The sequence below is a fragment of the Thermobia domestica genome, chromosome 18, assembly GCF_964235325.1.
Source record: "Thermobia domestica chromosome 18, izTheDome1.hap1.1, whole genome shotgun sequence".
Classification (NCBI taxonomy): Eukaryota; Metazoa; Arthropoda; class Insecta; order Zygentoma; family Lepismatidae; genus Thermobia; species Thermobia domestica.
Genome location: NC_137471.1, coordinates 49,461,121 through 49,485,608, shown reverse-complemented (window position 1 = coordinate 49,485,608; position 24,488 = coordinate 49,461,121). Strand labels below are relative to the sequence as shown.

The following is a 24,488-nucleotide window of genomic DNA, read 5'->3' as shown; positions in this document are numbered from 1 at the left end:
GAATATTTCACGTGATAATGTCAATTTCATTTGTAGAAAATTATATTTTTCACATCAAACTGAGGAAAATCAGTAACTAAACTCACTATGAGTGGGAAAGTTTTGCTATCTTCTGAAAACACATAGGCACAAGTTACATTTAAGCATTAAACATAAGCATATTACATGTTTCCACATTTTCCTTCTTCATTGTTGTACGTTTGTCACTTATCATCAGTCCATAGTCCATACTTGGAAAACAAATATCTCACAATTGACATTGCTTGTTGGAAGCCATACATATGTAAGTGCATTTACAACAAACTTCAAACACTCATCACATCGGAACTCCCCATCCAGCTGCGATGGGGATAGCTAACGGGCAACATGTTCCCTATAGTCGTGTCCTAATCACCCAAAATGCACAATTTATGCAACGTTCTACCATTCTGTCAGCAGAGAACTAACGTTTTTACAGTAATGAAAATGTATTTTTAAAATTTCGCGGTATATCGCGTATTGTTAGAAATTTCGCGCAAAACTGCCAAATTCGCGTTTTATCGCGCAACCAAAACCAATGAAAATACACATAGAATATCATAAAACGTCAAGAAACTGAAAATTACTTAATTCTGACGCATTTCGTTTTATCACGCATTGCGAAAAACTCGTGTCTCTAGTAATAAAATCTAATTTGGAAAACTTGTTTTTACGACTTCATTTAATCAGTCTTATATAATGCTTTTGATTTGTTTATTATTTATCTTTTCTAAAGATCCTGTTTCATTATAAATAGTGATTCATGTGTTCTTAAATGCATTTTCACCAGATCAACTTATACAGTTCAAAACGCATTTAAGAACACATCGTACACATGTAAAAATTTGAAAACAAATACATGTATGCCTGTATGCTCATCATCTTCGTTTCCAGGTCCATACGCACTGATCCCGTAGTGTACACCGATCCCAATTGTGAACCAATGAAGCGAAGAACGAAATTAAGAAAGAAAAAAACACACACACACACACTTTGGAAAAGGTATCTATCAGACAAAACAAAATACCAAAAATAACCAAATAAGAAAATCGCAAAAGACACAAAAAAGGAAAATAGAAATAATTCGGTGTGCCTCTAAAAAGATCATAGCCAAGGAAATCGTAAATTGTTTAATAAATGTGTTAAAACTACTGAACAAAGACTGTTACAACATACGGATAAGATATTCGATGTAGAATTGGAAGAAGGCAATTTAAGTACATGAATCAATAATAATCGAAAACGGAGAGAATTAAGAAGAAGGGGATTAAAAACAGAACAGAATAAGAAAAACTGGGAAAATCTATGGTGCACTAACAGGACGTTTCACTGGCAAAAAAGAAATACACCAAAAGATAAAGGCAACTGTGTAGAAATAAACTGTTCTTTCTACCTTAACATATGATTGCGAAATCATGAACACTAAGAACTACTCAGCGGAATCAACTACACGAAATCGAAATGAAGTTCTTAAGAAGGTTCAAAAAACGAAGATTTAACAGAATTAGAAATGTAAGTCATAAGAAACACCATAAAATAATCGCGCCGAAAGCATATATAAGAGTAGCTCACAAGTCTTGCAATTTTTTACAACCCAAAACAGCAGGCGTGTGTATATGCCGTAATCGACCGGAAGTAGAAGGTCAAACTGACCCAAGAGGAAGTGTGGCAAGAGGACTATTTAACACAAAGGTCACCACTGCGTCAGTAACTTCAGTTAGTTTTTAGTGGCAGTGACGGTGAGTGCTCAACAAAGTCTGATGCATAGAGACACGATTTTTTGGTGACCACACGAAATGTATCAGTTTTGTATGAAAACGTTAAGTACCTACCTAAAGTATATATTTTTTCACTGTTTGTTAGGTCATATAACGCTCGCGAAATTCTGCTGAATTAGCGAAATTTGCTACAAATCTCGATATTCCACGAAATTTACGCGAAAGTGACGATTTTTCGACGCTTTTACGGTTTATTCATTACCAATTTTCTCCCATCTGCATACTTGACCGTGACTAAACGCTACTAGTTTGTCACTTGTCTACCACAATGAAATATAGGAGTGCCAGCTGTCTAGGGCCAGTCCTCCTTCAGTTTGTGTTTTCTTGGCTGCAACAAGTGTATTCCCAGATTTGCTTGGTGTACTTCTGAACGGCAAAGCAACCGATACAATGCCGAAAGCCACATATTTCGATAGAGCATAATAATTTAAATATCATGGTTACTACGTTTTAGATGCACGTCAAAAAAAAAAAAAAAAAAAATAGTTGTGTAAATTTTGTAATATTAGACTAGCCTGGAAGCGACGCGATTCGTCTCTGAAGCACAGCGAAAGAGAAAATCACAAGTTGTTGTTTTGTGTTACCGACAAAAGAACAAATTTAACACCAGAAAACACTGGAACAATGCTTAAGTGTTATTTGCATAGGTAAACTGTGAACATTAAAGTTCTTTTTTTTTCTATTAATGTCCTCTGTGTGCGTGTTTTTTCTTTAAATGACACTTTTATTCAATGAGGCTGCTTAGTATTAAAAAAAAAAAAAAATGTTTAATACAGTCATCCATGAGCTCGTGTTATGATTGATGAGTGGAAATTAAGGAGAAATAAAACGTAACTAATTATAATTGCCAAGGAAAATAGTGTTCTTACATTGAATTTTTATTCACCGATTTTATCCCGCTTTACGCATATTTTTATAACGAAATTACGAATTTTTATTTACCAGAAAATCGTGTCTCTAACACTATGATCTCGAACTCGGGTATAGCCAAGGATGTTATAAAATTGAGGATCTGTCCATATGTATTTTCATCATATGCACTCAATGAAGCCAAAACCAACCGAGCATCGTCCGAGCCGGCACGTCTGATTGGCTACTTTCGTTTCCGCCATAATTGTTCGCTCGAAACATTGCGATCTTATTGGCGCGGAGTGGGCAGAGTAGGTGTGGCGAAGCTATGACGTATGGCTTCAAGATTTTGTTGTATAGGCAGATCCTCTATTTTATTACATCCTTGGGTATAGTACTGTGGCAGCAACCCAAAACCTTTGTCACGTGAAAGGGGAAGGTGAAGTGAACCATAACACAGGAAGTCGCTGGTTCAGGGTTCTGAGGTTACAGGCAGCCCCAGGATAACAGACTCTGAGGTCATACGACGCGCTATTATTTATAGTAAAAGAAGAGATCTATGAAAAAAAATAATCACCGTAAATATAATAAAAAATATATTTTTAGTTATCAAGTTAAATAAACTAAAAAACCTTAATAATATAATCTAAATGAACAAATAATGAGCTGTCTTAAAAAAACAATGCCCATGAGCAAGCTGATTAAAATTAAAATGGAAATTAAATTACTTGTTATAAACGATAAAGGTGATGTGTAATAATAAAATGAATAATGGAATACTTGAGATAACTTAGGTCTCTAATTAAAAATTAATAAAAAAAAATTAAAATAAAAAGCAGGAACCTGGAGTGTGGGGAGAGATTTTGGTCTTGACCGCTACCGCTACCGCATTGTGAAACATAAGCATACCTCAGATCACGCCCAGAAGAAAATAGATGTAAACCCACAACTGCTGCAAAATCTTCGTGATGTGCGTTTCCTGAAACGAATTGTCCCATGCAACGAAAAATGAGTGTTTCTCCGAAATCCGAATGTTCAAAAACAGAGGTTGAGCAAGAACCAACTTGCAGAACCGGTCGTCAAACAGGGTCATTTTCGAGTACTAAGTCATGTTCTATGTATGGTGGAACTACGAGGGGCTAATTCACTAAAGTTCGTTCTAGTTGTAAAATCAATGGTGACCTTATAACCGAACAGCTGGAGAGGATGTATGCTGCACTACGCCGAAAATAATATGCATTGGTGAACCGAAAGCATGCCCTGCTGTAACAAGATAATGCTAAACCACACTCAGCTTGAAAAATACAACCAAAAATTCAGGAACTAGATGGCATCGAACTGACGCCATATCCAGCATATAGTACTGACCTTGCCCTTTCGGATTACTACTAGCTTTGGTCCATGGTGCACTTCCTGAAGTCACGATGCTTCACCAATTAGCACGAGGTGGAAACAGCAGTGATTGGCACCTTTGCCTCTAAGAGCAAAACATGGTATCGACGAACTGATAAGAGTGGCTGCAGACAGTACCACAGGAAGGACTATATTTTGAATGTTAGCCTGCTTTCATTGTAGTGTAACAAATACAGGAATGTTGTGCACCAAAATCAAGGATAGAGGATCTGCCCTTACAACAAAATCTTGAAGCCATACGTCACAGTTTCTCCACCCCTACTCTGCCCACTCCGCCCAATAGGATCGCAATGTTTTGAGCCAACAATCATGGCGGAAACGAGAGTAGCCAATCAGATGTGCCTATGCTCGGTTGTTTTTCGGCTTCATCGATTTAATAGGATGAAGATACATATGGGCAGATCCTCTACTTATAACATCCTTGACCAAAATATAGACTTGTTAATTTACCCTTGTATAGAAAATACTCGGGTAAGGTGGTCAGGGCATACAATAAGAATTAAGGTAAAGAGGGGAAAAAAAGTATAACAAGCAAAATTTACACAAAGGGGAAAAATGAATAGAAAGAAGCAAAGCATCTCGTCAGAATTATAATGGCAGTAGAGATAGATTTTAGAAAACTTTGTTACCGGCAAGGTAGCCGAGCACTAAGTAAAGGGGTGTTCACTTTATGGATTTGTTGTCTAACTGGCGTCGCTTTCGACTCAGTCGACTACGTAAAACTTCGACTGAATCGCCTACTGATTGAACGCAACAAATCGACTCTCAACTCAACTGAAACAAGTTATATTTTCTGGAGTCCATTCCATCTAAACCAGTGTAGTCGGTTAGATCACCAAGTGTAAACATCTGTCACAGGAAAAGTTCGATGCGAAATACCAAAGTAGTGCACGAATTTCGATCACCAAATATTTTGCAAGTCATTATGATATTATTTCTGGAATTATATGAGAAAAATGAGTTCTATGTGATACAAATACTCCTCCCCCCTCCCAGAAGATTCTATGAAAAGTTATGCTCAAACTAATAAAAAAAAAAAAAAAAGTGTTATTTCTAGGTACAATGCACAACATGTCAAGGAGGCAAGTAAGGATCGGTCTTTTTTTTTTCACCCCCTGATCCAAAACTGCATCAAAAGTTCCAATTTTAATTTCAATAATAATTTTCTTGTACGCCTTATATCTGGAGGGCTACATATAGGGTAGCTAAATCCAAACTATCACTTAACTCAGTATAATGTACTTGTTCCGTAGAAAATACAAAACCTCGATTTAGGGTCTGTTAAAAAAAATTCTGTGGCCCCTGATCCAAAAATGCATCAAAAGATTCAGTATATTTCAATCAAAATTTTCTTGTACGCCTTATATCTGGAGAACTACATATAGGGTAGCCAAACCCAAACTATCACTTAACTCAATATGATATGCTTGTTCCGTTAAAAAAAAAAAAAAAAAAAAAAAAATCGATTTAGGAGCCGTTCAAAAATTTTGTAGTCCCTAATGCAAAAACAGGGTGTCTATTAAAATTCCGAAATGAAATTTCGTGACCTTTTCTTTACCAAATAATAAAATTTCCTAATATTTTCAAGAGCGAATTTGGGTGCGAATTAGGCCGAATTTTCATCCATGCGATAGAAACATACTTCGCTTGCGATTTGGTAGCGTCTAAAGCCGACCATAGACATTTTTGGTGGTGAACTTTGACGTTTTATAGAACAAAAGTTTACAATCTGTATTTACATTTGAACAATAAAAAAAAAAAAAAAAAAAAAAAAAAAATCGTGACCCAAAAGCTAAATTTCGTGACTTTCATGACCATTTTCCGGTTTTGTGACTTCTTCGTGACCAATAGACACCCTGAAAAACTAATTACTGGCCGAGATCGCAATCTTTTGATCTTTTTTTTTTTTTTTTGATCATTCATAAAATTCTTATTACTATTATAGAGGAAAGGTCATCATTGCCCACTTTCTTTGCTTTTTGATCGCTTCTAGAAAAGATGCACTAGAAGCGATGCCGAACTATGGGCTATAATAATAATAAAAAAGGACAGCCTATGAATGTGAAATTGCTAAAATAAATAATTCTCTCTAACATGACATATTGCTGCAATGGCTCTCCTTTTGGAACATCTTTGAGATTGTCGATCGATTTTAAATCGACCAGAAGAGAGCAAGTCGACAAATAGCATGCAATTTTTGTTGAAACAACTGAATAGAATCCAATGAACAGACTCAGCCCCTAATCAATTTGATTTAACAGCAACTCTGCAGAAAGTCGATCAACCGTGTGACCAAGTTAACAGGAAGTAAAACACCATTCTGATATTAATTCAATTTTGATTAGGCTAATTCTTTCTGCAAAAGTTGTAAAACTAGTTCTTAAAACAAATAAAACAGGCTAATTTTGATAATTTTAATTATATATCAAAGGATACAATAGGCAACGCTCTATTTCGAAAGTCGACCACTGTAAATCGATGCAGGGGATCAACCACATCCAACATGTGGTGCAATACAAGCTTCTGTTCTTGAGGAGTCACCTTATTTGTAATGATATCCAAGCCTCTGTATACCTGCAAGACAAAACAAAATACGTATTTTAGACTCGAAGTTCGAGACAGTATGTCATATTCTCAAAAAATGTTAACTTTTAAATAAGCTAGGTATTACAATCTGTACACTAGTAAAAATAGGTCCACAAATATTTTTGAGTATTGCACATCACATTATAGTAATTGTTTGAAAACATTTTATCATGTGCAAAACCAACAAATCAGCTCTCAAACAATTACAAACACACTGGAATGTCCTTGATATATTTGAGGTGAGAAGACAACGCATTTGACCGTTATTCCTGGAATCATCCACAGAATGTCAGAACAGAAAAATTCTACAGATAATGAAGCTATGAAGGGCATTCCAACGTGCTCGATTAAGTTAGTGGCGGTACAATGATATTTACAAGCATGCATAATTGTGTTATTTTGGACGTAACTGCGTAAATATACTGATTACTTATTAACATTTGCTTTGACTCATCATTATAAAGGAATTGATAGTGTTATTATTCCACTGAGAACATGACAGAATTTTCTGAACAAGCATGGCAGAAGCTGTGAAAAATATGATTCAGAACTAAAAGATGCTTGATAATCAACCACTTCGGATAACTTCATGTTCATACAGGAATTTCTGACGAGAGGACAAGAAACTAGCGACAAGATGATACAGAAGTAAAAGAAGTTTCTTTAAAAACAACCGCGTAAAACTCTGCTTTTATATTAGACGCCAGCTAAAAAGTACACTTTCTCTCAGCCAAGTATACAATAAACTTTGGTATTTTCAAGTAAAAGATTTTGTGGTATTTTGTTTGTATAGTAGAAGACTACAATTTATAATTTCGAAATATATAACATTGATACAAGAACATGTTTATTTGTAGTACCTCCAACACCTTCTTTTCTTGCGTCTACGCTTAATCCTTTTAAAATCAGCTCCCCCCCCCTTTTTTTTTAAAAAAAAAGGTAAATTATAGACTTTTAGTCAAGCAGCTACAGCATCATCCCTATTTATCCTAGGATCATGGTTCGTACCTCATTCTCTTCGGAATAGAACAGCCTGTCAAACGGTACCATTCACAGTTCCCTATAATGTCCCTGAGACGGGAAATTTTGAGACAAATTGGGATTTTCTTCTGATTTTTTTTTCAAATTTTGAGCCCCTCTGGACTTCCCCCTGTGTTAACGCTCAGGATCTCAAAATCAACTAAACAATAGTAAAGGATGTACTATATGTAAGTACAAAATTTCAAGCTTATATCTTGAATAGTAAGGGCGTGAAAAATATTTACCAATGAGTTCCACAATGCCCCACATTACTCAAAAAGACCGGTGTAATATAAAAATTTCCTGAGACATCCCTACTTATACTAGGGTCATGGTTCGTACATCATTCTCTTCAGAATAGAACAGACTTTCTAATGGTACCATTCACAAGTCTCCATCACGTATCTGAGGCGGGAAAATCGCAATAAAAGGAATTTTTGTTTAAATATTATATATATATATATATATATATATATATATATACACCTTTTTGCTCCTCTGCCTCCCTCCCCATTTTAACACAGAGATCTGAAAAATAATAAAAGGTGCACTGAATTTGTACAAAATTTCAGTCTTCTAGGTGCAAAAGCAAGCCTGCCAAAAGATGATTAAAAAAAATAGGCGTAAAAGCTACTTTGTTACAAGTTATGACGTCATCATACCCTATGTCTCGACGCGGAAAGGCATGAAAACATACGTAACGTGTTCTACAATGTCTCCATGCTTTGAAAAAAAAAAAAAAGTAAAAAGCTTTATTGGTATTTTTCTAATCGAATAATGAAGACACTACTTTAGTGCCTAAAAATAGATACTGGAACTTAAAAAGGATTAATGTCTTCCAGGCCTAGGGAAAAACCACTCATATATATATATTGTGTGTGCATAATACCAGTATTTCTTAAAGTCATAAACTCGTTTTTCCTGAATTAAATTTATAATTAGTATTTTCAAGTTTTTACAAGTGTAGGTGTATAAATGGATAAAGATTTTCTTTTTAGTTCGTTTCCAGTTAATGTGAAAAAATGATGAAAAATACAAAAAAAAAAAAAAAAAACTCTTGACGGATGAAAAAGTGATACGACGAGAAGCTACAAATTGCTTTTTTAACAGTGATTATAGATTCGAAAAATCCTCCGTTTTCATGTAGAGGATTCCTTCTATCTAGAAAATTCGTAAGTAAAACATTATGTAAACATAAGTGTAGAATATTGCAGCTGACCTTAATGAAGGTCTCCTCAGTTAAACTTTGAACCAAGAAAATGTTCTAATATAGGCCTAATATAGGCCCAGGCCACTTATCTCCAAAAATTTCTTCACATTCTTTGTTGTTATTCAGTATAGAACAGCGGCAGCTTAAGGAGCTGCATCTAGAACTCCATTATACATGTAGCGAAAGTCTTTTTTGTAGGTACCTGGAAAACCATTGATGCATTTGGCAAATATCTCAATTAGCTACATGAGCATAATTATTATCAAAAGAAATGTTTCTGAATTATGCGTGACTTATTGTCACATGATCTTTCATCATATTTAATACGTCCACAAGTAATCCCCTAGTAATCTAGTACAGACCTGGATATTTCAGTATGGTCAATCTGAACTCACATTAACATAAAGGTAACTGATGAGTTGAATCTAGTTTTTGTTAGCTGGCTGATTGATTTAAATTTAGCGTCCTGTTCACCATTCAGCATCAAGACCTACAACTAAATGTGGGATTCAAACCATATGAACTCCCACCGGGAATTGAGTTTTTGTATTTCCCATCCTTATGTAACAGATGTTATGAAGGTCGTAACCTAGTATTAATGTGGATTCTGAACCACAACTGAGCCCTTTCCGCTGGTCATGAAACCATCCAGGATTTCCAACAGACAAAAAGCTCAAGACATTACCCAGTATTGGCAAGCTGATGGCAACGGTCTTTTGGAATATCCATGGTGGTTGATTTTTATACTCCTAATCACACGGTGAATGCTGTGGTTACCAGGCAATACTCAAGAAACTGAAGAGATCTTTCAACAAGAAGGCCTCAACTATTACGCAAGACGGTGTCCTTGTACCACGACAATGCGCGCCCGCATACAGCTCATGCGACAGTGCATCTTTCGCAACAGTGGAACTGGGAAATTCTTTCTCGCCTAGCGTAAAGGTCGGATCTGGTCCCTCCAATTTCTATTTTGTCCCCTAAAGTAAAAGAAATCTGCGTGGTAAACGATTCATATCACAAGATGACGTCAGGTATGTGCGTTAATGTAATATTCTATCACAAGAATGTTGACAAATCGTTTTTCCTCCTAGACAAGTCCCTCAACAGAAAAGTAACTACAGAAAAATTATGGAAGGATGCATCTTCATTCTACATGTAAGTATTTCTCTTTATCTAGTAACAACAATATAACAGTGTGGGAACGAGGGTAAGTGCTTAGGTAACTCCAGTAAAATCGAATTTACACATTTAGAAACCTGGAAAAAACTATATATATATATATATATATATATATATACACGAGGGTTGTTACATAAATTCTAAGCCTATCCAAGAAATATTAGAACTAAACAAGTAATATTTTTAGGCCGTATTTATTGAACCTTCCTATGATGTCATATCACATTTGGTATCAATATCGACTTTTATTCTGTTGTTACAGATTTAGAAAGACGAAAGAGTGAGCAGTGTGTGACCAAATGGAGAAACTGAAGGCGAGAGTTGTTATTGAATATCTCCACAAGAATAGCTTAAAGCTGCAGGAGATCCACGTCAACATGGTTGCTACTTTAGGTGATAGTGGCCCTTCATATACCACAATGAAGAAATGGGTAGCCAAATTTACTAGGGGGGGGGGAGGAATCTCCATTGAAGATGACACTCGATCAGAAAGGCTCGTAACTCAAGAGAACATTGACGAAGTGCATGAAATCATCATGAATGATCGGCGAATGATCATCAGGCAGATTGCTGAGACAGTGGACTGACTCAATGCAAGCGTTGACCGAATTATCACCCAACATATGGAAATGAGCCAGGTTTCCGTAAGATGGGTGCTAAAACTTTTGATTCTGATCAAAAAATACATTTCAGGAGACAATCTTCATCTCTTCCGGACAAATTCAGATGCCTTTCGCACTCGATTCGTAACAGTAGATGAGACCTAGGTCCACTATTACCACTCAGGGTACAAAGTTCCAAGCAATGGAAACATCCTTCATCCCCCCTCCGAAGAAGGTTAAGTTAATGCCTTCAGGTGGAAAAGTGATGGCTACAGTTTTCTGGGATTCGGAAGGGATAGTAATGGTGGATTATCTTCCAAAGGGACGAACAATAACTGAGGAGTACTATGTACGTCTTCTACCACAGCTGCATGATAATATTCAACAGAGCATTGTGGTGTGTTTCTCCATCCCCTAGCCACAAGTCAGCCATCACAATGGCAGCAATTCGCGATTGCAGCTAGGGATTGGTCCCCTTCCTACCTTATTCGCCTGATTTGGCACCTTCTGACTTTCATCTCTTTCCAAAGCTCAAAAAGAAGTTGGAAGATAATCTTTTTGACGTTATGCATCTCATAAATGAAATTTTACACGTCTTCGATTTTTTTTTTTTTTTTTTTTTTTTTTTAATAATAATAATAATAACCATTGCACTACAGTGGCATTAACACACTTGAACATCAATGGGCAAAATGTGTTGACAGTGGACTATGTAGAAAAGTATCATCCATAAACTCTCCTGTTCCGTTCAGAGGTAGGCTAAGAACTTTTGTAACAACCCCAGTATATCTTTCAAATATTTTCATAAACGTTATTCTTCCCGTATGAAGATAAGAATTCTGCTAGTATGTAATAAATGATAATTCGAGAACTCCTACAAATGAAACATCCTGTATCTGAAAGTGTGTTGAATTCATCGCAAAACATCCTGTAATCTAGTTCTCATGGAAAGACAACAGTTCCCCTATCCTACACGCCTACTTAATCTCCAATTCATGTTTTAGCGAATCAATGTATTAGATCTTTCATCTTCATAAATAACTGCATGTATGTATCTTGCATATTGAATTTAAATTAACCTGTTTGAAAGACGTGGCAACGTTGCTTATCATCTGCTCTCAATTTCGAGCGTGATGATCAAACGATGTTTATCAAATTCCAATCTCCACGAGAACAAGTCCACAGACCTCATCTGACCGGAACGAGACATGCGGGTGGCCCATTTCTTACTTAAGTATTTTATATCTTGAAAACAATATGCAACTGCAAGAATAATTCATTTTTTTGCAAAAATGCATATAATAATCTACTTTGGTACTTTTGCAAGTATTTTTTTCATGACCAAACGACAAACGAACATACGAGGGCTGCTATATATATTTCTGGCCTAATAATGAAAATACGAATATTTATCAACGAAAATGGTTTTATTGTTTTTCAAAATATTCTCCATCAAGATTTATACACTTTTGCATGCGCTCAAACCAATTTTCGAAGCACTTTTTCCACTCCGATTGAGACACCTCCAAAACATGGTTTTTGAATGCTTCAACAGCATTTTCTGGCGACGAAAATCGTTGACCACGCATTTTTTTCTTGATGTGTGGGAATAAAAAGAAGTCATTGGGTGCCAAGTCAGGGCTGTACGGCGGATGACCCATCACTTCGACGTTTTGGCCGGTCAAAAATGCGCTGGTTTGAGCCGATGTGTGAGAGCTCGCATTGTCATGGTGCACAATGATTCGTCTTCTCTTGTTCATTTTTCGAATTTCTCCGAAGACTTCAGGCAAACAAATGGTGGTGTACCACTCAGAATTGACCGTCCTACGTTGCTCAAGCGGAACAGTCGCCACATGACCAGTTATGCCGAAGAAACAGGCGACCATTTGCTTCGAAGTGCTTCTTCCACGAACAACTTTCGTTGGATTTGGCTCGTCTTGGAAGACCCACACGGTCGATTGCTGTTTTGTTTCGGGCTCATACGCATAGATCCATGATTCGTCACCTGTGACGATCTTATAAACGTCTTTTGAAGCACCGCGATCGTATTTTTTCAGCATTTCTTTACACCAATCCACACGAGCTTTCTTTTGAGCGATTGTCAAATTGTGCGGGATCCAACGAGAACAAACCTTTTTTACGGCCAGGTGTTCATGCAATATCGAATGTATGCTGGTGGAAGAAATGCCTAGGCATGCCTCTATCTCACGGTAAGTCACATGACGGTCTTGCATTATCAGTTCACGTACGGCATCGATGTTTTCTGGCACAACGGCTGTTTTTGGACGACCTTCACGGAATTCGTCTTTGAGCGAGCGTCGGCCACGATTGAATTCGTTGTACCAGTTTTTCACAGTGCTATAGGATGGTGCTTCGTCGCCATACAAAGATTTAAGTTCATCGATGCACTCTTGTCGTGATAATCCACGTCGAAAGTTGTGAAAAATGATCGCACGAAAATGTTCACGAGTTAATTCCATTTTTTTGCCAAGTTGATTTCTTCAAGTACCTGTAAAAGAAAAAAAAATTGTCGTAAGTCAAAAAGTTCTGAGTACATTTATGCTACAAAATGTCAAACTTTCCAATGGAAATGTCAGATTGCACCTGGCAACACTTAGTGTTGCCTAGGCCAGAAATATATATAGCAACCCTCGTATAATTTGGAGTCATGATATTCCAATGAGGAATCAATCATGTACATACACTACATTGCACTTAAATGTACAAGAAAAGCACATAATTCGTAAGATGCCCCGAAACAAGTTGGCTGTACCGCAATTTATTCAGTTTACTTTTAGGAAAGGACTGTAACTAAATGCCCTCCTACCCAAATATAATATGTAACTGCAGTATCAGATTAACAAGGAATTATAAATAGACATTATAATTTGAAATTCTAATCTTTGCTGATAAAAATCTATCAGATCAGCAAATGACAAAATATACGAAAGCACGGATATGCAATCTCGTATCTGCAATATTCGGCTTCCAATTAAAATGAGTACACAGTTTCAATGATGTTACTTACGATGAAGACAGATCTCGTTTCATATTGTGGAACTACATTGATTGACAAACTATCAAAATTCAATCTTGAACCCTAACCTAGTAGATATATCATTTCCATAATCAGCAATCCATTTCCTTACGGAGTTCTCGATTTCCCTATGGAGTGTTCAATTATTAATACGAGGGGCTGTCAAAAAGTTTCCGGAATGATGTTTCGGCATTTGAGATGCAATCACAATGTATCTTGTATTGTACAGTCCGTAGGCTGCCTAATTATGAATTTGAGAAGTGTGAACAGATCATGACAGTCAGTGTACGAGTAGTGCAGCTCAACGGGTGTGTGTGTAGTGATCAGTAGGTGGATCGAGCAACCGTGCAAACATTAAGTTTCTGTTCAAATTGGAGGGGAGGAGGAATCTGCTTCAGAGACTTAAAAACAGTTTAGCATCCTCGGATGTTTGGCTCTTCCAAAAGCTAACCAGTTGAGAATGCTCCAAGAGCATTGCCAGAACGAACTTAAAAAGAATGGAGGGAGATATGGAGCGAGAAGGATAACTGTCATTGTTCCTAGATGTGAAAGTAAATCTTTTTATCCGCAACTACTTCTCTTTCTCTCACAAATTAGCAAAATATCATCTCTCTATGACTCACAATTCTCGACATATGGCTGCTTAAAAATCTAGAAATTCGAACTTTTTTGGCCAATATCTGGGGAATGGTGGCCAGTTGGCCAGTAGACAGTTAATCAATGGCCACCGGTTACCATTTGGTACCAAAATATTTACCATCCTCTTAGGTATTGATCAACAACAATATTGTATCTCTACAACTTATGGTTCCCGAGCTACGGCTCGTTAAATATGTAGAAATTGGCCATTTTTGGCCAATATCACGGGAATGGTAGGTTATAGAGAGAAGATATTAGTGGTAATCAATCCCTAATAGAATATTAAACATTTTCGTACCGATAATAATTGGTGGCCACTGGCCAAACCGCTGGCCAGTTGGACAATGGCCACCGGTTGCTATTTGGTACTAAAATGTTTACCATCCTTTTAGATATTGATCAACACCAATATGATATCTCTATGAGTTACGGTTCCCGAGATATGGGCCCTTAAATTTCTGGAAATCGGCCATTTTTTGGCCAATATCTCGGGAACGGTAAGAGTGACGCGAAAAATGTAATCACTTTCTCTGATAGTTTTCGATGCTCTATCGAATGCAGTGTTCAAAATTGAAAAAATCGCAAATAACAGACAGACGGACAGACACACCGACATAGAGAATTCAGTAACGAACTTTTTAAGTTCGTTGAAAATGGGCCTCCAAGGTACCCGTTTCGCCAGCGTACAAGAGATCCAAACCAACGTGATGGCTGAACCTCGGAAGATACCAAAAGAGAACTTTCGCCGGTGTTTCCAGCAATCGCAGGAGCAGTGGGCAAGTGTGTGTGTATGTGTTCCGAAAGTGCTTACTTTGAAGGTGATTAAATACACCTGCACTTATTTTATAGTAATAAAGAGCTACAATAGAATTCCGGGAACTTTCTGACTGCTCCTCGTACAACAAGTAGCACTGTCACGTGTGTATCACGTGAAGTTTTGTTTGTATGGCGTGATGTTTTCTCAGTAATGAAACCGGAAGTGACAGAAATGCACTAGAACTTCCGGTTTCAATACGGATCTATATAGAATTAAAACAGTAAGAGAGCGAGAAGAGGTTTTTGAAATTGATTTAGCGTTCTATGAATAAATACTCCCTTCCACTACACTTCCGGTTTTAGTAGAGAGAGATTAGAGATGAAACATATTCTTAGGATGCTTAACGGATTGAAGAAAACAGCTTGTCGCTATCTAGTACGGTTGATTTCTGTCACTCCCAGTTTGAAAAGAGGGCTAAGAGAGACGATAGTATCCTCTTAGAACGCTTATTCGATTCCAAAACCATAGTCTCGCTATCTCTGTATCGTCTTAGAACTATACAGAACTCGGTGGCTTTCTGTCACTTACGGTTTTAGCAGAGATTTAAGGTGAGGATGAAATGTACTCCTCGAACGCTGAATCAACTACAGCTAACCCTTCTTCCTATCTATTGCCATTTTTCCTTTATTGTAGTCACAGTTAAAACCGAAAATGGTAGAATATCACATTCATCATCGATCTCGAATCGCAACTTTTGACACTCGACTACATCCTGGTCAAAATTGATGGATATAAATCAAGTAGTCCCTCCGTGGATCTCACACACACGGGCAGACAGATAAACTAAACTCCTTAATTACTACTTATGCATATGAATTTCTTACTAATACAGATGCATTAATGTATCTGTCGATCCTGGTCAAAATTGATGGATATAAATCAAGTAGTCCCTCCGTGGATCTCACACACACGGGCAGACAGATAAACTAAACTCCTTAATTACTACTTATGCATATGAATTTCTTACTAATACAGATGCATTAATGTATCTGTCGATTACAGTGAACCATTGTGCCGTTTTTTTAAAATCATAGATTATATAACGAAAACTATGTACGGCACATGTTAAATCGAAGCTCTTAATCCATACTTGCTGTGTCTACTACACGCCTTTGGCGTGGGAGACCCGGGTTCGATTCCTGGAGGGAGCTCATGTGGTTCGGATTCCACGTTAATCAGTAGATCCATGTCTCATATAGCCTCGCTGCTGAACGGGACGTTAAACTCAAAATCAACTCAACTCCTGCTCTCTCTTAATTCCTACTTGCCCTGAAGTTATTGACACACTGAATTGTATATCTCTAATTATACATTATATATGTGTGTGTATCATCAGATTTTCGCATAGGAGTTATCTACAACCACCAATTTTTGGCTCGAGAGGGAGACATTGGAGGCGGCAACCAATAAAATTCTGTCACTTTTTCACCCACCGCTTTCGAACACTGCTTTCTCCCACCACGACTTCACCTAAGACGTACCTGGAAGATCAAAAATAGTCCCCATCAGCATCGACGACCTTCTGCCAACGTCCTGGAAGACCACGGATTCCATTGCGGTAAAAATTAGTGGGCCGTGAAGCGAAGAAGATATCAAGTGCATTTTGCACCTCTACTTGGGATTTGAACTGTCGTCCTCTAAGGTGATTGTCCAAGAATTGGAACATGTGATAATCGGATGACACAATGTCCAGGGAGTATGGCGGATGCTATAGTATTTCCCATCCAAGGCGTAGAATGGTGTCCCGCGAGATCTTACGTTAGCCTTGTAGGGCTTAGCGTTGGCCTGTAACAGAAGTACCCGTTTGCGATTCAAATGTGCTGGCTCCAGAGTTTTGAGTTTTTCTTGAACACGGCTCAACTGCTGATAGTACACAGTTGCATTGATGCTCTGACCAGCTGGTAGCAGTTCCCGATGCACGATACCGGGAGCAGTCCCACATACACAGAAGAACCTTCTTCTGGTTCAGTGCTGATTTCGGCTGTTTTGGTCCTTTTCCTTAATTATTTCATTCAAATTGACAAGGCAACGTGCATTGTCCGTTATTTATTTCACCCATATTGACAAAGGCAACGCGAAAAGCGTTGCTATTCTGTATTAATTTGTTTCATTTTTTTAAATCCTTTCTTTTTTGATTTTCGAAGAGAAACTCATTGAGACACTGGCTGAAAAAGAACTGTATCATGAGGGACGTGCTAGAGGAGGCTAGAGCTGACGGATGGAATCCAAAACAGAAAAATCGTAGGACAAAAGCTTAGCTGAGGACCGTGAGGCATGGAAGCTTCTCAATAGCGACAAGTGACCTGCCACTACTGGCAAAATACCCACGATGATTATTATTATTGTCACATGCAAAGAATGGGTATTTCAGCTAGTCTATTAATAAAACATGACCAAAGAACGAAATACATAGAACACTTGTGTAACATTTTCGGCAATGCGGTATAGTCTTTACCAGGCTCATAATGACAATGATTATGAAGGCGAAGTTACACTGCCGAGTATTTCCAAAGTTATACTGATCAATATACAAACTGAATTGTAGTATGAAGAACGTACTTCTTCGGTCGAATCTACCAGATCAAATGCACAAATGCGACCTTAGTAGTTACCGCATCATGCAATTACACTAATATTAACATTTTTAAGTTTCACTATTTTGTTCTTAGCTTTTTTTACTCGTTCGGTCTTTTCAATGCAACGTGATAAATGCAGTTTTTACGTTTTAAATTAAAAACACAGGCATGGACATCGACCTGGAACAGCATACGATGACTTGCAACGTTTTGAGCAGTGATCTGTGACTCAATGTAGTGATGAACGGGAATACCAGAACACGACAGAAGTTTTTAGTAGGGTGCAATGCATCTTATGTTAGCGCAGAGCGTGAGAATTTAACAATTTAGACTGCAACTCACAGTAAATTTGGGCAAACTCTGTTATTGCAAACCACAGGTTTTGGGCCGTGGATGACAGCAAGAAAATGGTGTATGTGCTCAGGCCTGTACTTTCTGAACCTTTTCAACAAAATGCAATACTTACATGCAGAAAATAATTCTATGCACATGATTCAGGTTTCGACCACCAGTGAGAGAGTTTGCCAAGAGTGATGTCAGTTTAATCATTTTTAGTGTTGATTACGTAGTAAAATTTAATTCAGCTATTAGCAACAATTTTTGCAAGCAACTCTATCCATCACGATTCTGGAACTCACTAAAGGAATAATTAACACTTCTGATCAGAGTATATACACTTATTAAAAAACTAAAATGCAGTGTAACGGTTTTGACAATTTAAAACTGCATTATAGTTTATAATAAATAAGTGTATATACTGTGGTCAGAAGTGTTAATTATTTCTTCAATTTTCTCAAATTTTGCACTGCATTTGCCCTTACTTATAATCAAAAATTCTCTATGAATCAACTTCAAACAAATGAATAAAAGCAAAATAAAACGGGGCTTGGCGTTTTATTACACCTTCCGCCTATAATATCATCACGTATATTGCCATGCCATTATTATTAAGTATTCTGCTTTTTGGCAGGTTCTGGGACTAATGAGTTTTTTTTTTTTTGGGGGGGGGGGCTTGGAAATGTTTCTCCCATGTACCTCGATCATCAGCTTCCTCTTTTACTTTCCAATATTTTTTTTTTTCAAATCATCTATCAGTTGTGTTATTCCTTGCTTTTCTACCACGTTTCCTTCTATATCGGTATGAAGGTAATGCCATGCCATAATGCGTCTTAATTATCTTACTATTATTATTCTCGCTTACGTGTTACAGTCTGACGACAAATCTGGATATTCAGCCTTCCAATAGCTAACTGCAACATGTAGTTAATTTCGGAACTGTTTCAAGTGTATTTTTGGCTAGCACTTTGATGATTTGATTTGAGACCCTTTCAGCAGCAAGGCTATATGAGGCGGGGCCTACTGATTAACGTGGAATCTGAACCACATGAGCTCCAGTCGGGAATCGAAACCGGGTCTCCCACATCCAAGACACGTATGCTAACCACTTAGCCAGGAAGGAGCTCGGTTAGAACTTTGTATTATATAGGCTTTTGATGGATCAATACTGCATCGATACGTAGCCAACATTACATCAAGAATTGGGAACGAAGAACATAATTCAAGGGATGTCTAGCATCTATGACCACTGAGGTGTGTAAAGCACACTGCGAATACTTTTAAGAGTGAAAGTGTTGGATTTGAGAACACCGGGAAAGATACTACAGTAACAGAATTTTAGCTGAATACACTAAAATTCTGTTAGCTATACTTAGCCAAACTTTTAGACAAGTTTAGCCATTTTTAGCTAGTTACTGTACGTAATTTAGCTACTTCCTGATTGTACTTGTTGGAAAAACTTATTCCCAGACTGAACTGAAAACAAGCTCACAGACAAACGGATTTGTGTAATTGGAGACAAAGAAGGTGATTTTTTTTCTTTTTTTTCGCCTATGACAGTCATAAAAAGTAGAAGTGTTTATAAAAGCCAGTATATCGCACGAATATGGAGTTTAAGCATTACGTTACATATTTCTAAGGTGCACATGAAAAATATTATAGCAAGTCACATAAAGAACTCCACAAACAAAGCATGGGTATTGATATCCTGGCAGTTTAGACATTTTTTCTTTTCGAACTTACAATAATTTTAGTATGAGGTGTTTCATGGACCACACCATACGAATGCTTGTTAATACGCTTATTAACACTAGTCTTCATGAAAACAAGAAGCATAATGGTTCATGAATCGCCTTATACTAAAATTATTTCAACTTCGAAAGAAAAATGAAATGAAATCTTTAAGTTTAACGTCCCACGGTCACGCCGGTTAGGCTAAAGGAGACGGTGATGATGAGAGATGAATGAAATGGTGGAATGAAGAAAGTGGGAGGAAACGGGAGAACCCCGAGAAAACCCACGAGCACGGTGTTTGTCCACCACAAAGTCCACACGGCGCGAGCTGGGATCGAACCAGGGACCCCAAGCACCGGAGGTGAACGCTCTACCACTGAGCCACCGCGTCCCCAACTTCGAAAGAACATCTAAACCATACTTTATTTGCGGAGTTCTATATGTGACTTGCTACAATATTTTTAATACGCATCTTACATCGATGTACGTTTAATGCTTGAATTTTACAAGATATACTGGCTTTTATGAAAACTTTTACTTTTTATGACTATCATAGGCGAAAAAAAAAGCCGATCTTTACTTACCTCCTTTGAAACTTAAGATTTCCGCATGTTATTACCACCGTTCCTTCTAATATATAATCACTATTACCAACTACTCATACTACTATTAACCACACACGTACTGTACCAAACTAAATTTATTTATTTTATTTACTTAACAATCAGCAGATACAGCTCAGAGGTCATTTTATACTGGATATCTAACAACAACAATGGAAAGGACTTGGAAAGGTATCGCCCAAGGGCTGTTTAGTAGGTACCATCCCAGCTTTTCCCTGGTAGGACTGAGGAAAACCTAGGCGGGAGGTCGGCAGCGGGGGAATTCGAACCCACGACCGCGAAGCCAACACTCTACTACTTGAGCTACTTTGCTCGGTCATTAAACTAACATAAAAACACTAGCGAGTTTTTTCCCTCCTCGCTGCGTCAAGAAGAGTTATATTTTCCAGAGCCGTTTTATAGAAATCTTAACAGCTTTTTTCCAGTTCATTTGGGCAAAGTTCGGCCATCACAAGTTCTGTTGGCATTCCGTTTCAGTGATCTGGGGCCTATTTATCAAAACTACTAGTCTTGTAATACTAGTGTAACACTTCTCACAATCAAATATTTTATAAATATATGTACCATAGAATCATGGTAAATTAGAGGTATCGGCTTTAGTATTTAAATTGACTTCTGCTGTTGTTCTCGTTTTCCTTCTTCACAATGTTTTAGACTTGTAAAAACATTACAAGACTAATAGTTTTGAGAAATAGCCACCTGATACAGTTTCCATGACACTAAACACTCCTTCAATATGTTCATTGCTGACTGGTATAGCGAGAATATACATCATTATTTTGTACACATTTGGTGTATGTGCTTTCTTGAAAACTTCACTACATAATTACAAGAATTATTATTAGTCATCCTATTAAGTGCTACCATAACAGATTTTGAAACAGAACACTCGCTGTACAATTTATTTCCATCGAAACTAATTTCTGCCTACCTGTTACATTATTAAATGAAAATAGTGTTGGTGCCGCGCGATAATAAGGTGAAACAATGGAAAGAATTTGAACCTGTCCTATTCATTGCAATAAACATATACTTGTAAATACCAATAATTAGGTACACCATATACAGGGTTCCTACTGATCCGGAGAAATATGTTTCCCTGACCTTTTGTAGGAAATTTCCTGACTTTCATAACAGGTGTCGGATGACGTTGACATATAAATAAGGAATAACTAACAATGAAAATTTATATATGAGAACATTTATTCTAACATGTACAAGATAAAATAAACAGCAATAAAAATAAAATTGCATGTAGAAGAAAAAAAAAGCAATAAAAACCAAATAGATATTATAATGCTTGACTAAGCTGAAATTGGTGTGCAACTAATGTTAGAAAAAATAAATTTTATGAAATATATTATTTATACAATATATTATTAAATATATTATGTTTTCTAACATATTTTTAATAAAATATCCCTGACTTTCCCTGATTTCCAATCTTTTTCCCTTGGCTTCTTTTGCCTGCAACACTTTCCCTGACTTCCCTAACCAGTAGGAACCCTAATATATTACCTAAGGCAAAAATGACAGAAATGATTAATTACATGTAATTTAGTATTTGAGCCACTATATATAGTTCTTTGGCCCGTAGAATGCACTCTGAACCCGAGCAATTCGCACGACGCCAGGAGACCTAGCAATTAAAAGTCTTGAATCCCATATTAATTAGAAGTTCATCTCATTTAGACTCCAGTGGTGAAGCAACGAACGACAGAATAAATCGAATAATAATTCCTGAGAACGTCGTATCTGGTATCCCGTTCATACTTCTTCTCACTAGCCTATTTCAAGGGGAAGGGAGCATAATTACAAATAATGGTGGGCACAATTTTTAAGAAAGCAAAACAGAAAAACGTTTTTAAAAAAGTTTCAAAAAACCAATTCGATTTTCTATCAACAACTTTTTGCTTTTTTCTCACTAACTAATCAAATGAAACATATAAAAACTTGTATCATTTCTCGACGTACAAAACTTGTGTCACTTCTTTACTTATTTGTTTAGACAGGAAATCGTGTGTATATATATATATACGTATATATTCGTATTCTGATAAAATTCTAGCCTAAAAATATGTGTCGCACGTCCCCCTTAACATTTGAAATAATGGACCTGAATTCAAAATGGACACCATGATGTCAAATGGCACCATCTGGTGTGCCTCCACCCCAATTACCGACATCCGAAGTTTCGTCATCTTTCCTCAGCCGGTTTCAAAAATAAAAGGGTAATGCTGGGCTTTTGCCTCACCTTGTACAAGAACAGAACAGCTGGCGAGAACCACATTGTTTCAGTGAAAACCCAAACTCTTTTGAAGAAAAGGAAAGAGGTTACGGTCAAAACCTGAACCAGTTTTGGTGAAAACCGAACTGTCGAATTTTTGGTTTTCCGGTTTTTGCGAAAACTGCTTATGCCTATCCTTAATAAATTTAGCCTGTAAATTTTACCATGCTATCAACTGAAGCGGGCAAGATTTCTGCAGTTACGTTTTTCGTAAGACAACCTTCCTAATTTCGTTTCGATTCTCAGATTTGAAGTTTATACAATCGAGGTTGTATCAGACTTGGACCTACTACTTAACGTGGGATCCGAACCACATGAGATCCCGCCGGCAATCGAAATGAAATGAAATCTTTAAGTTTTATGTCCCACCGTTTGCCGGTTAGGCTAAAGGAGACGGTGATGATGAGAAATGAATGAAATGGTCGAATGAAGAAAGTGGGAGGAAACGGGAGAGCCCCGAGGAAACCCACGAGCATGGTGTTTGTCCACCACAAAGTACACACTATGCGAGCTGGGAATGAACCAGAAACCCCAAGCACCGGAGGTAAACGCTCTACCACTGAGCCACCGCGCCCACTTCGCCGGCAATCGAATCCCGGTCTCTCTCCCTGAAGGTGCGCAGGCTAATTTCCCATTTTGTGTTGCTGAATACATTCTGTAATTGGAAAGTTAAGTATTTTAATTCTTGTATCATAAGTACCCACAGTATGGCCCTGAAATGTCACATAATAAAATGTTTTATTTTTTACTTCGATGTTTGGAATCTTTCGTTGTTGAAAACAACCCATGATGGAAAGAAAAGCAATGCATGATTCTATATTATTTACACTACAATGTAATTCTGATATCTGTTCATACAGGAATGATATCCTGACTTACACAACCCCTAATCTTCCTAGGGATGTAAAATGAAAAAGGGTTCTTCATTGAAACTTGACACATTCTCAATTTACATTTTCTGTAAGTTTCACAAGATGTTCTTAAACACAATAATGTATAAATGTGACAATGGTGTGACTCAGAATATTAATCTGCCAGTCACGACTAACATGGAGTTACATAAGATTTCCTCACCACAGGACAGCAGAAGGTTGATGAACTTGGTTTTCACGAATCCGACCTCAAGGCATATTTCAATATATCTTCCACGAATTCTTTCCTATGGTCTTTCATACACATGATAATTTACAGGCTACGACAATAGATATGTGGGTGGGTCAAGAAACATATCTCAACACTACGGACATTTTATGTCATTCTTCTCTTCAAACACTGTGAAACTTCCCACAATGATGACTGTTAATTCTATAGCTAATGTGTTTAGCACACAGGTGGCCACGTTTAGATTTGGAAAGATCCAAGTTTTGAAATACCAACATTAACAGAAAGTGAATACGTTAATAATAGAATTTCTCAATTACTAGCGTGTCTAATTTCTGAATTATGTCAACGACGAAAGTACAGTATATGCAGAAATATCTTGAGCAACTTTGAATAACAGCAATGCTTTGTAGAACGTGGGTTTTGCTCCAACACGGTTTTCTAGAGATGCAAAAAAGCCGGCTTTTTTGAATCGATGTTTTTTTTCACATAAAAAGCCGGCTTTTTTGGGAAAAAAACGAGAATTTTGGAAATTTTGGCTTTTTTTCATTTTCATGATTTTTCTATCTAAATAGCTTTCTTACAGTATATTCTATAATTAGATAAGAATTTCATGACCTGAATGCCATATTTCGCTCTAAAATTCACCATCAAGATGGATGGAGCACATGTTTTACGAATTA

The 24,488-nt window shown here is 37.1% G+C and overlaps 1 protein-coding gene across 2 annotated transcripts in view; it reads right to left on the bottom strand.

Annotated features, from left to right (window-relative positions):
- The window catches only part of LOC145674803 (tRNA dimethylallyltransferase), a 540,225-nt gene that overhangs the window by 417,882 nt on the left and 97,855 nt on the right, over window positions 1–24,488 (bottom strand). For both annotated transcript variants that reach the window (XM_081745022.1, XM_081745021.1), the window contains exon 2: window positions 6,495–6,632. In XM_081745022.1, the coding sequence (XP_081601148.1) occupies window positions 6,495–6,632 (138 nt within the window). The remainder of the gene's footprint in view (window positions 1–6,494; window positions 6,633–24,488) is intronic.